The 15,292-nt window shown below is 48.8% G+C and overlaps 1 protein-coding gene across 1 annotated transcript in view; it reads left to right on the top strand.

The window, feature by feature from the left end:
- Positions 1–15,292, top strand: part of LOC117002997 (vascular endothelial growth factor receptor kdr-like) — a 90,769-nt gene that overhangs the window by 25,507 nt on the left and 49,970 nt on the right. The window contains exons 8-10 of the mRNA XM_033072589.2: positions 1,285–1,460; positions 11,570–11,720; positions 13,919–14,024. Coding sequence (XP_032928480.2) covers positions 1,285–1,460; positions 11,570–11,720; positions 13,919–14,024 — 433 coding nt within the window. The remainder of the gene's footprint in view (positions 1–1,284; positions 1,461–11,569; positions 11,721–13,918; positions 14,025–15,292) is intronic.

Here is a 15,292-nt window from a genome sequence, read left to right as displayed (position 1 = left end):
CCCAGCAGTGGTGTCAGCCTGCAAGGGGGCAGGGGATAACAGGAAAAGGACATCTTTTATATTTCTAATATAAGAAATTGTTTCTCTCCAGAACTTTTAAAATCCTGTGCCAGCAGATCCTTGCAGTGAATCCTCCTGAGCAAACTAAAGGCTCCACCAGGAGTGCAATGGGCAACACAACAGCAGCTCCAGGAGACATTTCAGTCTCTCTTTACCCTTTCCTCCCCTGTCCTCTCTCCTGCTCTTTGACAACCCCATCTTTGACATCTTCAGCTGCATGAAATCCCATGGCACAGCTGGCAGAGAAGGTGGCATTTCCCTGGAGCACCTGTCCTCAGCCAGCTGAGAGCCTGGCAGGCAGCACAAGGCTGTTAATCAAATGCTTGCTGGATTTTATTAGCAGTAAAATCACATGAAATCCTCTAATTTTAGTGGAACCAGTGCCAGGAGGTGATTTTAATTGCTGCTGTTATTTGGGGATGGGGATGTTTAGGAAGCTGAAGTGGGGACTGACCCCTTCTCCCTGCCAAGCCTTTGTTCCTGGGCTCAGCCTGGGGCTCTTTGGTGGCTGCCTGGGACCACCAGAGCTGCCTTCCCTTGGAGCCCCAGCTGTTGATGTTGGAGGTCTCTCTGAATGGTTGTTTTTACGGCTGCAAAGGAAGTTTCCAGCATCCTCAGGCAGTGGGAGATGCCCCAGCATCCTTGCAGCCAGCCCAGAGCTCTGTGTGTGTGGCAAAGCCTGGCCTGGTTCCTAACCACAAACCTGCCTGGGGTGAGCTCTCCTGCAGGTGCTGCTCTCCTGCTCTCAGGGAATATTCCAGGCTGGCAACTCCTCACTGATCTCCCTGTGGACCAAGCTTCTCCAGGTCACAGGGTTTAACTTTCTCAGAAGCGTTAAAGGCTCACAGAGACATCCTGAGAGACAATCCTGCTGAATTAATCTCTTCCTTTAAAACTGGCGACACACATTTTGATATTCCATGGTTTCCCACACTTGGTGCTGCCCACCCAGCTTCATGTGGGAGCATTTAGGTCAGAGTTGAGCATGTGAGAGGCACTGTTCATTCAGATCAAATAAAACACCTTTTTGCTGTGTGGAATGGATCCATCCCACAGCACTGGAGATGTGAATCAGTTCTGGTGTGGAAGGATAACAGGAATAAATACTCAGTGACTCTAGACCTGCATTTCCCCTTGCTGGGATGACTTTACCCCCTAATGTGGGTGACAGAGTTTCTGAGGGATGACAGGGACACAATGAGCCTGGATGCAACTCCCAAACAGGTACAAGGATGGCAAACTCATCAAGGACAACCACACGTGCTATGAGCCAGACCCACTGAAATACAGGCTGGGCATCCGAGATGTGAGACCAAAACATGCTGGCAACTACACCATGGTCCTGAGCAACCCCAAATACGGCCTCTACAAGAACCTCACCATGCAGCTGGTGGTGACAGGTAAGGACTTGTGTACAGTTCCTTTGGTTGGGGTATTGATGCTGTTTTCTGTGGGTCAGCAGGAATGGGTTTAGCAGTGCCCAGAGATCAGCAGCTCCCTGAGGAGCCCCTGAGCCCCTCATTGCAGCTGCTCTGAGGAGCTGCTGTGAGCCTGGCTCATTCCAGAGCCCTCCCCTGGGACACTGCACCTCCCACAGCCCTGGGACAGTGGCTGCACACAGGGAGGGGGAAATGCCTGCAAAGGGCACAAACCTCACATTTTTATAGGAGCTTGGGAGGATATTGAGTAGAGTAGAACTGGGGGCACAGTTTCCCAAGAGAAGAGCTGGAAGTTTTATCCCTTGAGATTTCAGAGCAGCTTGGGCAAACATCTGCTGGGACAGGAAGGGTCCCAGTGGGGCTGAGGGAAGGAACTGGAGGAGCTGCCCTGGCTTTTATGTCTGTCCATCATCCTGCTCCAGATCCACTTCCTAAATCTGTTTTCTGTTCTGTCGCTTCTCTGCTGGCAGCACTTGAGGGACAGGTTCTTTTTCAGGGCAATTTTGAGAAAACCTCAGTGGCTTCACTTGCCATAGAGGGAAAATAGGTATTGGAATGCCATTTATTAACCTCCCTGGCTGGATAATGCAGGACAGAGCCCATTGTCTCTTTGTACATCCACTGCCTCTTTTAATCCATTGAATTTCGCAACAGAGATTGAATTATGAGGCCAAGTAGGAGTTCAGCAAAATTTATCTCTGTTTTCCCTTTGTATTTTCCACTTGGGCAATGAGTAGTTATTGAGACAGGTTTGCTCTCTTTTCTGTGGTGAATTCTTCTCTCCTTACCCTCTTTACTCCTAAAATATTCTCAATTGTCCAATTTTTATGTACTTATGTATTGTTGCTTCCAGCACTTGTGTTTTTCTCATTTCACCTTTCAGAAAGAAATAATGCCTAAAAAAAAACAAAACAACTTGTCACTTAGGTACTCCTGACCTATTAAAAATGTTCAATAGGATATGATAGGTTAAAAACCAGAATTAGGATATAAATTAATGATTTAGGAGAGGAGGGAGCCAAAAACATGCTCATGGTCAGGTCCTGCAGCTCAGCTGAGCATGAGGAACGTGTTAAGCTGCAGAATTTGTCCACTTGAGATTGTTTTTCCACACAATGGTTTTGCCTCTTGGAGAACGGAAACGTTCAGAGGAAGAGAAAATTAAGAATGATAATAAACTGTCTTGTCAAGGTAAATATTGGTGTTTGCGTGCACAAGGGAGCGTTTCCTTGAGGAGCTGCTGTTCCCCAAGCAGAACCAAAAACAAACAGAGCTTTTTCTATCAGCAAGAGGCCATCTCAGGATTCAACCATCCCAGCACAAGCTTTTCATGTCCATGCTGTGTCCCATCCCTCACACTGTGCTGCTCATCCTCAGCCTTTCCAGGGCTCAGCCCAGCAAAGGTTTAATCAGCAATAATTATTTAATTGCAACCCCCTCCATTTCTCAGCAGCTGCAGGGGTGTCCTGTGGTGATGCACGGGGAAAACACAGAGCAAATGTCCCTTTTCTGGTGACAGAGAGTCAGGGAATGAGAGCAGAGCAGGGAAAGGCCTCGGTGGAAGCTGAGGCTGCAGGCAGGGAGGGTTTGCTTGGGTTTGGACTCGCCCCAGCACCAGGGATCACTCCATCCCTGCAGCCCCCAGGGATCATTCCATCCCTGCAGCCCCCAGGGATCATTCCATCCCTGCAGCACCCAGGGATCACTCCATCCCTGCAGCACCCAGATCCATTCCATCCCTGCAGCACCCAGGGATCATTCCATCCCTGCAGCACCCAGGGATCATTCCATCCCTGCAGCACCCAGGGAATTCTGCCATCCCTGCAGCACCCAGGGATCATTCCATCCCTGCAGCCTCCAGGAATTCTGCCATCCTTGCAGCCCCCAGGGATCATTCCATCCCTGCAGCACCCAGGGATCATTCCATCCCTGCAGCACCCAGATCCATTCCATCCCTGCAGCACCCAGGGATCATTCCATCCCTGCAGCTCCCAGGGATCATTCCATCCCTGCAGCTCCCAGGGATCATTCCATCCCTGCAGCACCCAGGGATCATTCCATCCCTGCAGCCCCCAGGGATCATTCCATCCCTGCAGCCCCCAGGGATCATTCCATCCCTGCAGCCCCCAGGGATCATTCCATCCCTGCAGCACCCAGGGATCACTCCATCCCTGCCAGGCTCTTCCCTGTGTGAAGCTCTCAGGCCAGGAGAAACTTGTTTCACTGACATTCATGTGGGTGGAGCCCAAAAAGGACAAACTGGGCTCTTGAAGCTTCCCCAAACTGCCCTTTCTCTTGTGCTTCCCATCAGAGGGCAGGACAGCTTTTCCAGGAGCTGCTTTTTCAGGTCTGTGCTTTCCTTTCAGGTACACTCTGAAGCTCCAAACTGAAAGCAGATTGGAATTCTCCCCTTAACAAATAACCTGGCACTTTATCTCCAGCCATCACGACTGATATCTGGGTATCACACCTGAATAGTTAAATTGCTCAGAGCTTCTGCAGGCTCTGAGGCAAGAAAAGGAGACCCAGACACACTTTTGTAGCCCCTGAAAGAAACCCCCTCTGAGCTGGAGCTGTGATTAATGTCTCTGCTCAGAACCAGAGGCAGCCTGCAATTACTGGAGCTGGGATTTGAACACAGGGATTAGTGGAGCTGATGGGAAAATCCTCTTGGGCTTCAAGTGGATGCAGGGGTTGGAGGATCAGTTTTGCATCGTGTCTGAAAGGTGGAGCCTGCACCTGATAAATCTCCTGCTGAGTAATAACCACGTACCCTGAGAGTGAGCAGCAGTTTCTGTTTGAATAACAGCCCTGCTCCCCAAACCCAGAGCCAGCCTTTCATTTCAGAAGTGAAGCTAAGAAAGGGAGTGCTAAAAAGAGGGAAAATTACATAACCATGCTTTGGAATGAGGAATGCCATTTGAATGTTTTCTGTTGCTGCATGGGGACACTGCAGTGCAGAAATGCTCAGTAATCACAGGGCCCTCTCTTCTGAGAGTCTCTTCACAACAATCCATCGTTAATGTGCTACAGGTACTCAGTTGGCACTCAGCTTGCTGTGACAAAGCCATCAGCTGCATATTTGGGCTGGGTGCAGAGGAATTTTGGAGTTAAAATGGTTGTGAGTTGTTTTTCACAAACAAAGTATAAACAGCAGCAGGGCTTGACCTCGGATTAATTTTATATTCATTTTGGCAGTGTGTTTTATTCACTAATAACGGCAGCAGAGGAGAATCCTGCCTGAGCCCTGTGGGCAGTGCCTCTCCTGCCCTGCCCTGCTTTCCTTGGAGTCACCTCCTGGGTATTTAATGGGAGAAATGCCAGAGTTCTGCCCCACTGCAGCACAGGGTGTTTCACTCCATGGGGATGAGTCAAACATCAAGAACTATTCCCCCAAAGTTTGATTTGGCCCCAAACCTGCAGAAGGATCAAGTGAAGAGGGAGCAAAATGGCCAAATAACTCCAGAGCTGCAGGGTGGGAACTGGGAGAATAAAGTGCAGCAAGGAGCTGCCTGGCCTGGAGCAGAATCGTGCTGCTATTCCAAAAATGCCTCTGTAAGAAGAGGCTTAGCTGTGCCTCTGGTCACCCCTGCTCCCACTGCAGCTGGAATTTATTCCTGCAGGAGCACATATCTCAGTGTGGAGTCACCTTGGCTCATGGCAGGACTCAGGTCCCCAGGAGGTAGCTGATTGCATTTTCCAAACACTCCTTCTTTACATATTTACACATCAAACACTGTCCAAGGAGCGCCGGGTTGCTGTGGTTTTGTTTTGTTTGATTAAATTCTTACGGAGAAAAGCTTCAAGAAAATAATGTCCTGAAGAATTTGGAAGGGAGGGAGCAAGGAGAAGGAACAATCCTAGCAAACAGCTGGTGGCTGAAAATCTGAGGCAGCCAAGAAGGAGAAATGTGGGAGCAAAGAGTTATTCCGGGCTGGAGTGCAAAGCAGTCTCAGAACAAAACATAAACAACGCCCTCAAATCTATTTCTGGGCAAGCAGACTGTGTTTCATCCTCACCCTTGTCCAACTCATCTGCTCCTGCTGAGCCCTTCTGGAGCAGCCAGAGTTCTCTGGCCACCACCTAGGGAGTGAGGAGAGTACTGGAGCACGAGTTCATTCAAAAGTGGGATGAATAAACTCCTTCTCCACTTTGCCTTTCTTCTTTGTCCCAAAGTTTCTCTCCTGTGCTCCCTCAAGGCTCTTCCAGCGAATATGGCTTTGGGTTCCAGCTGCTCCAGCCAGCTGAGGCTGCTTTCCCTCATAGAATCCTTGATCCCTCAAGCTTGTGTTGTATCTGTGAGAGCAGCAGGATTAAGGGTTGTTAAAAACCTCCACAGCAGCTCAGGCTCCTGTGAATTCCCCTTCTCCTGGGGAGGACTGGGATGAAGGGGCTGCATGGCACTGGTCACACTGGATTTGTCACCAGGCAGGAGCAGCTCTCAGCACTGAATGATGCACATTGCCCTGCTCTGTAGCCAGCTTTTCATAGCTTGGTTTAAAAATCAAAGGTGATTCTGGGCCTGACCTTCCTTGGCTTGCAAGGGATGGGTGGACATCAAAGGAGTCCCCAGTGATCTCCACAAAAGCCAAGAAATAGGTGGTGATCCATGAGAAACCCCCAGAGGCAGAGCAGGGAGAGGGGAAGGAGCCTTGGGGACCAGGTTAAGGCATCAGGGCAGTGCCAGGGCAGAGCAAAATTGCATTTAAGGTGGGGGATCTCAGTTCAGCCAGTGCAGGACACAGGGGACATCCCACAGCCCTCTGTGTGTGGAAGGGTCACTGAAATCCCCAAGCTGAACACTGAGAAAGAATTTTTAGTGGATTCTTGGTGAAATCCAGCTGATGTTCAGGCTGACAAATGCTGTCCCTTCCCCAGGGTCCTGCCAGGGCTGGGTTTCCTTTGTGGAGAGCATCCAGCTCCTGCCCAGCTCCTTGGAGGATGAGCACTCAGGAGAAGTCCAAACAGAAAATCCAATTTTCCACCTCCTGGGCCAGCTGAGCTAAACTAGAAATCCCAAAATAAAACCCAGCCAGCCACTGTTCCAATGTGCTTCCAAGTCCAAGGCTTTGCTTTCCTCCTGGGTTCTGGGAGCAGTGTCTGTAGCCCAGGGATGCAGGACAATGCTCCAGCCCCACTTACCAGGCACAGGCAGGAGAGAAACAACTTTTTCTGGGGGATTTATGAAAGAAAAATGCACAGGGAGGCTGCAGCAGCCCTTTCTGAAGAAATCCTGGAGAGTTTTCTCCCTGACATCATCCAAACCCTTGCTGCCCACTTGCAGATCCCAGGAGAGCCCCTGATGAAAAAGTCAGATGAGCTATTTTCATTTTGCTGCAAGTGGCCAAAGCAATTTTAGGAGGAGGAAGGTGGAGGCCTGCTGGAGTTTGCCAGAAGGATCTGAAGCATTCAAGTCATGTCTTTGCAGCAGCAGTCAGGGTCTGACAGCCCCTAACACCCAGAGTGAGGGGGGCAGTGGCAGCTTGTGCTTCCCAGGCTGTCCCTGCAGGTGCATTCACTGATTTTTGGAAAGCAGGAAGAGGGGACAGAGAAAAAATCCTAGAAAACTGCCTGCTCTGCTTAACATGAGCAGTTCTTCATTACCCATTTAATTCTGAGCTCTGTAAAAAATAAAGTGGGGAGAGACAGATGAGAGAAACCCCCTTAATTTTTTGCCCCAAAGCTGCATTGGGGGTGAATGACAGCTCTGGGACAACACTGGAAAAGAGATTTCTTCCTGCTTTGGGAAGAGAGAGACATCCAGAAATGACACAGGTCAGAAAAACCCAAACCAAGCTGCACTGCCATTTTAACCCCTGTGGGGCAGGTTGGGTTCTGTGGGATTTTTCTTAATGTCAGTTCCTCCAGGATCCAATCCCTGCTGCTCTCCCAGCCCTGGCATTCCCAGCCCATGCCAGAGGGTCCCAGTGGAGCAGCTGGGGGTCAGGCAGGGCCACAATCCTGTCCCTAATTCTATTCCTGGCTCTGGTATTGACTCTCAGAGAGATTCTGGGTTCTGTTTTCAGCTTTTCCTCACAGGTACCATGGGGACAGGGCTGTGCACCCACCTGGGAGCAGCTCTGGGTGCAGGGCATGGGAAAAAGAACAAAACAGCAACAATCAGCCCCAGAAAAACTCCCAGCCAAAATCAGCCAGGCTCAAACACAGTGCAGCGGTCAGTGTGAAACCAGAGCTGTGTTTTCAGGTAGTTTCATTCAGTATTTGTCTTCTCCTTTTAATAAAAAGGAAAGAAATGTGAAGCAAACCCAGACAACTTTGTCATTTTGGGTTTTACTTTGGGGGAAAAAACCCTTTCCCAGTCCAAGCCTGCAGGAGGAAGTTCCCTCTTTACCTTACAGAATATTCACTTGTATTTCCATTAAGTACTGGACAAACATCAGATAGAAGGCTCCCAAGTGCAAATATTTTTCAGGGTTTGGGAAACAGGAAAGATAAATAGAAAACAAGTTGCAACTCCATCAAGGGCTTTAATGAAGCCCCATGTCCAGCAAAGTGCCCAAGGTTGAGATGAATGCTTCACTGGCCTCTCTATGTTATTTTAATGATGTGCTTAATGTGCAAAGATTTTCTGAAGCAGTTTAAATGGTAGTGGGGAAGGTGCATAAACAGCAGTTCAGTCAGAGGGCACTGAAAGGAAAGCAAAGTTTCTCTACAAAACACAGAGGAGCTTTCTCTGTGCTGTCCTCTGTATTTGGGTGCTCCTTTGGGTGCCAGGTGTACAACCCCTCCTGGCACCTGCAGGGAATTTAGGGAGAGAAGAGTCTTGCAGAGGGGTTCATGTCCTCATCCTGGTACATATTATCTGCTCCTAAAGCCACAAACTGGAGATAAGAGCAGGCAGGAAGGTGAGATTTGCATAATGCTGATCAATTGGAAAGCCACAGCAAGCAGAAGTGCTTTTGGATTGCATTTCCCAGTGCAGCAGCAGCCAAGTCTTTAGTTATTCAGGTCAGCTCTCACAGCAGCAATTGCACCTCTGCAGGGAGAGCTGGGGATACAATCACACTTGGAGCCAGGGAGGACCAAAAGCCATTTCTTTGGATGCATTTAAAGCCTTCCCCACACAGCCAGGGAGCAGAAAGCTTTTAAGGTTTGTTTGGCTTCTGCTTGAGAGAGCTCAGCCTGGGGAGGGCCATGGCCAAGGGCTGGGAGAGGCTTTGGGAGCAGGGCTGGGAAGCCACAGTGGGATGGAGGGGGAGGAAGGGGATGGGAAGAGCTGCCCTGGCAGTGCTGGCAGAGGGATTTGTACCCCCAGCCCTGCCCAAGCAGGATGAGGGTTTGTGCAGAATCCCTGTGCTGCTCAGTGAGAGACAGAGTAAAGCTCTCAAAGGAGAGAGAGAGACAAGAACTCTGCCAGGTGCACCCTCAGGAATGCCAGGCTTTGGGATTTGGGCTCAAAACCCCTCCTCAGGCTGAAGTGGGGACACTGAGCAGGTGCCAGCCCTGAGGAACCAGGCAGTGTGAGCCAATCCAAAAGTCCAGCCCCACCACAGAAACCAGCTCTGCTCACAGCTGTTATCACAGATAAGGTCATGACTGCAGAATTCTGAAATATGGTTTGAGACTGGCAAGAATGCAGCTACACCACAACAGGGATTTTAACATCCCTTTTTTACACTCTCCTACAAACCACCAGACACAGAATGAAAATTTCCATTAAAGAACTTTCCAGCTATTAAAATAAGGTTTGTATCACCCATGGAGGCAACAAATAGGATTGGGCCCAGCATGGGGAAGGGCAAAGCTTCAACTGCCTGCAGGGGCATGGTCAGAGGTGAAAAGGAAAAGGTTTTTGGAATTTGGAAAGGAATTTGGAAAGGTTTCATCCCAGGAAATATTCCCTGTAGGAGGACCCCACTTTCCCCCACCAGACCTTCAGTGGCAGGGGAGCACTGGGGGGTGTGGAAGGGCCCTGTCCCTGTCCCTGTCCCTGTCCCTGTCCCTGTCCCTGTCCCTGTCCCTGTCCCTGTCCTGGACTGGTGAGCAGGGTCACCTGCAGGGTGACACCACATCCACCACCTGAAAAAAAAAGTCACAGGCACCTGGAGAAGTTCTTCAATCTCAGAATTTGTGCCCACAATCAGCCACCACCTCACCCTGTGTTATGTGACAGAACAGATGGGGAGGCGTTTCTCCTCACACTTAAAAAAAATAGTAGCTTGATCATAAATAATGATTGTTTCAATTGATGAATCATTGGAACTCATTGTAGGTGTCAAGTCATATTTAATAGTGCCATAATTGTGGCATGAAGAATTCACTCCTCACTCCTCTTGTTAGAATTGGAGCAAGTTAAATTATTATTCCTTTTTTAGAAGGACAATTTAAATGACAGTCAACCAAGAATGCAGAAAAATGTCCTGATATTAAATGATTGTGATCATTTCACACACACAAACACCAGTCCCCCTGCCCAAGTGGGTAAAGCTTTGTTTTTACAGCCCAAAACACAACACTTGAGTAACCTTTCACATTCCACTTGTGTAACCTTTCACACTGAACTTGGAGTCTTCCTCCAAGTGAAATCACACTTGTGAGGTGACTCCAGACACGTCAAACACAGGATTTGAGACTGAAAAGAGAAACGTCTGAGATAATAAAAAATGAGCTTCTCCCTCTGGGAAGAATTCACAGAATTATTTTTATGATCAGGAATAATTTATTGATGGGAAATGAGGTGCCAGCTAAGGAAATTCACTGTTAGTCCCAATAGTTTGTCCTGTGGGTTGCTCAGGAATCTCCAAGCTCATGGAACCCCACAGCTCACGAGAGCCACACCAAACAGGGGCCAGGCTTTGGGTTTCTCAGGGGAAATGTTCATCAGGGCCCACTGAAGGTCCTTTAAACAGCCAGTGTTTTATGGCAGGATGGGATGGGGCTGAACCTACTCCAGTCAATGCTTCCATGGGGTGGAGAAGGAAATTCTGATGTGAGGTCAGAGGATCTTTCAGAGCCTGACCATGAGAAATGCCAAGTGAGAGTCCCAACAAGACAGGGGATCAGCCTGGTCAGCCCTCTCCTAAGAGGCAAAAAAAGTCTATTTTAAAAAAAGAGAGAAAGGGCTCAAGATTGATGAGGTGGGCAATAGCTCATATTTACATATCTGGGGCCTCCCTGACAGCAGAAAAAATAAGTTAGCCCAAAAAATAGAAATCTAATCTGCATTCACTTCCCAGCTTGTCAGAGGGCCTCGGTGCAGAGCAGCCTCCCTTGGCTGCACAGGGGTGTCCCACACAGGGACCCCACCAATAAATCTGTTTGATTTCCTGTTATGAGAAGCAGACAAAGAGATATGGCCAGGGATGGGCAGAGCTGTCTGCACAAGGGAAGAGCCTGTGCTCTCACCCCAAACTCCAACCCACCCTGGCTGAGGTTACCAAAAGTTCACTTCACTTTGGGGCTTTTTTCCCGTTATTTCTCCTTTTCCTGCCTTCCCCTGGGAGCTGCAAGGAGACAGGACAAAGCATTTCTTTCCTGCCCTGAAAGTGTCACCAAAAGTTTGCTCTTGAGAGATTTGCAGTCTGAAGGTGTGATCCTGCAGCCCCCACAGATGTGAGCAGTGCTGTGACATTTTTAATGGCATTCACTGTGCTTGGTGAGAATTCCTTGGCATTTCTCTCCAAGTGTTTTCCCCACACCACTCCTTCCTCACTTTCTTCTCCCCTCCATCATTACACACACACAGAAAAGGAAAGATTTCAGGTGGAAAAGGTGTTTTTTCCCAAAGCCCTGAGGAACTGGTCCTCAGCCTGATCCTGCAGCCCTGACCAAGGGATGTTCCATGGCATGAATTTTCCAGAAGTGCAGCAGGTCCCCAACAACACTTGAAAGGGATTAGGATGAATGTGGAAGCATTGCAATGTGTTTTGTGAAACACCACAACCAACACCTTTCTTTCTGTGAAGGAGTATTTTCAGAACTGCTGGGAATTCCCCACAACATCAGGAGCCTCACTGGATCAACACTTCTCCCAGCAAAATGTTTCAAAACTGTTTATAGATGTAAATTTGCTCATTTGCATTGTTGTTGTTTTTTGTTTTTTTCTTTAGAGAGACCCAAGATCTATGAAAAGGAAACAGATTTTGATAAGGTTGTGAAGGTGGAGCTGAGAAGCAAACACAAAATCCAGTGCACAGCAAGTGGGAATCCTGAGCCCAGGATCGAGTGGAAGTGGCAGCCCTGCAACCTCACAGACACCCTGTAAGTGATGTCCCCATGGATGGACATGTCCTGAATTGTTGGCTATTCCCAGGCAGGTTTTCCTTCCACTCCATCCTATTTATCTGAGCTACAAACAGTGAAGATCTCCAGGGTTCAGAGCCCAGCTGGTGTCTGGTTGTGTTTGTGCATTACCTGAATTGTGTTAAATAAGTTTAAAGTGACTAAGGATCATTGAATTTTCCTTGACCTTGACCAGCAATGCCCCTCTGACTTTCCTTAGCCCTGCTGAATGCTGTGAATATTTGACACAGGAAAACCAGCAGGGTTTGTGGGCAGATCTAACAAACCTTTTGTCCTGCAAGAGCTTTTTCCAGACAAACCTGCTGAAGGCTCAGCTCCCTTCAACCCATAAGGGATTTCATGGCTCCTCCCTGCAGTGAGAGGGATGAAATCAAGTTTTGCACCCATTAAAAAAATGAAGACAGATCTAGAAAGCAAGGGATAAAATTGCTGGATAGTGCCTTATTTTCTCACTTATTGCTGAATGGCAAGCCATGAGAGAAATCAGGGAGAAATCATTTCCCAGGGCTCTGTACAGCTCAGGGGTGTTGAGTGATCCAGCCTCAGCTTGGGACTGAGTTGTGTGCCTGGCCCAGGGAGGTGTCCCACAGTTACAGGGCTGGGAACAAACTCAGGATCTGATGGCTTTGTTGGGATAAACTCAGGATCTGGTGGCTTTGTTGGAACAAACTCAGGATCTGGCGGCTTTGTTGGGATAAATTCAGGATCTGGTGGCTTTGTTGGGATAAATTCAGGATCTGGTGGCTTTGTTGAGATAAATTCAGGATCTGGTGGCTTTGTTGGCACTGCAGGGCAGCAGGAGGCTCTGCTTGGGAGGGGTTCAACCAGAGCAAACACCACATGCAAACAGGTCCTGCATCCTCCAGGAAAGCCACGGGGTGACCCAAAATCTTTTCCAGCCCTTTCTGTCTAGGGAGAGAGGCTTGGCCATGAGTGCTGCACTCAAGCAGATCTAAAGCAGTGACCTGGTGGCAAAGGACCTCACATAACCCTTGCTGCAGCTCTCTGCTCTCTGATCTTATCAATTTAAATACAATTGCAGAGTGGCTCTACCTCTGCTGGCCCCAGGGGCAGCCTTATCTTGCTCCAGCAGAAGCTGGAGGAGGATTCCTGTGGGAAATGACACAGCCCCCATTTCCTTCTGTTGTCTGACTTCCTCTCCCTCTCTCTTTCTCTCCCCCCACTCTGCCTCAGCAGTGCCCTTTGAGTCCCTGAGCACCAGCATTGTTCCTTAGAGCTGGGATGTGATTTTCCTTCCTCTGAGCTTTCCCCCTTCATCCTCAGGACAGGACTGTGCCTTGCAGGAAGTCCCTCAAGATCTTCTAATTAGGCCCTTCTGAGAGCTGCAAACCCTGCCCTGAGCCAGGGTGTTGCCCCTGTGCTTTGTGTGGCTTTGGCAAAGGCCAAATTGATGATTTATGGAGGAATTTTCTGCAGCATCAGCCCTTGGTCAGTGCCTATAAAAATCCATATTCATTTTACCTCCTGAAACCCCGTGGTGGGCTCAAAGCCTTTGCATTTCTAGGAGTGAGAAAAGCTGTGTCTGTGCTTGCTTTTACAAATTGAGGAAGACAGGGAAGTTTTGGATGGTGCAGCTGGACCTTCCCACATGATGTGTTACACACTCTGCTCCTTGCCTATATTCCAAAATGAAGATTGAGAAGTGTCTTGTGTGGAATGTGCAGCATTAAAGGGGCCTTCTGCTCTTCTATCCATTATTTATCCATTATATCCAGTATTTATCCCTTTACTCCCTCAGCCCACACTTCCTGTTGGAAGCTGAGCACAAACACTCAGCAACATCCCTGCAGTTTGGAGTGACTGGCATTTTGAATTTGGAAAGATAACTTATATTAGCCAGATAAAACTCACAGGATTTAGTTAACTGTTCAGTATTTTCCATTTCTAATCTTTACAAAGATTGGGGTTCATTGCTGGTCATGCACTGGTTTTGTTTGCCTCTGTCAAGGTGCTTTGTCAATAATTCTGAAATGTTGTAAAGAAGGAATGGAGGAATTTCACAAAGAAGTAACAAACTCCAGCAGCAACAGTTATTAGGAGTATTTAAAACCCAAGATTATTGTCTAAGATTGACATTTTCTCACTCCATTGCTCCCTGCTTACCTTGAACACCATCTCTGCTTTTCCACCTGCAGGTGCAATCCTGAGGGACCAAAAGTTGTGGTTTGGGAGAACACAGTCATAGGAAACAAGATCAGGAGCATCGAGAACACCCCCGTGAGGCAGGGGGACAAACAGAAGGTACTGTGGGATGGCCTGGGGGTGATGTCAGGGGATGCTCACCCTTCCCAAGCTGCTCTGGGTTCTTTGCATGCCTGGAATTCCCCAGCGCTGGGATCATCCCAGACACTGCTGTGTACCAGCGCTGGGCTTGGGGAATGATGTCACACACCCTTTTCAACTTTCCCAAGACTTCTGGGTCAAACCCTTCTGTGTCTCTCTCAGTCTTGAGAAAGTGTGAGAGTGGTTCAGTTCGAGGGGTGCTGTGATGTGAATGCTGATAAGGACTCTGAGTTCATGAAACACTTGGAGAGCTCTTGGTCCTGCCCCACTTTGTCCTGTCCCCTTTGTCCTGCTCCCCTTTGTCCTGTCTCCTTTTTGTCCTGCCCCCACTTTGTCCCATCCCCCTCTGTCCTGTCCCCTTTTTCCTGCCCTGTTTTCTCTGCTCCCAGCCTGACCAGGTGTGTGCTCTCAGTGCCACAGGTACCTGCTCTGATTTCCAGTGTGCAGATCTCAGGCTGAAACCACTTCCCTGGGACAATGAAGGAGGGAAACCCTTCCCTGGGCACTCCCCTGGCTGCTCCCCCTTCCAACAGCCCTGGGATCCCCCTGCCAGTGGGGAGTGCAGAGATCCCAGCAGGAATTCCCTGTTCAGGGCCCCAGGTGCCTGTGCTGATGTTCCACAGGTCCAGCCTGGGATCTGCAGTGGCTTCAGAGCCTCCTGCCTGGGATTACCTGCTGCACTTGCTGGCTCCAGGAGTGGCTTTGCAGCTCCAGGTTTGGATGCTCCAGATGTTCCAGATGTTCAGTGTCTGATCCTGCAGGGTGCTGGATGCTGCCCTCCCAATCCTGGTTCACCTCTGAGCATGGGAGAGTTCTTGAGTTACTCCCATGCTTAAAGTTAAGCACAAAGCTAAAGTGCTCTTCTGGACTGGCTCCAGACTAAATCAGCATCTGGCAGGATCAGTGCCTGGGCCATCTGCTCTTTCTCAGGGAGAATTTCCAGTTCTGAACATCATCCAAGGCAGAGCTCTGCAAGCATGGAGCTTGGGCTGGCAGGGGGAAATCAGTGCTCACCCCTCATTGCTGAGTTTTTCCATTGCTGGGAGATATTTATAGATTGGATTTATTTAGATGGCATTGTGCCCCTTAAGCTTTAATCTACTCTTTAGGAATTTTATATCTTAGATAAAAGCCATCCACTAAAAGTGCTAATTATTTATAAAAATCGTGGTTGATGACATTTACCTTCAGAGTTTCTTCTTTTTCTAAGACTTTTTGGTTGCTGC

The sequence above is a fragment of the Catharus ustulatus genome, chromosome 14 (assembly GCF_009819885.2).
Source record: "Catharus ustulatus isolate bCatUst1 chromosome 14, bCatUst1.pri.v2, whole genome shotgun sequence".
NCBI classification, from domain to species: Eukaryota; Metazoa; Chordata; class Aves; order Passeriformes; family Turdidae; genus Catharus; species Catharus ustulatus.
This window is presented reverse-complemented; position numbering and strand designations above follow the sequence as displayed.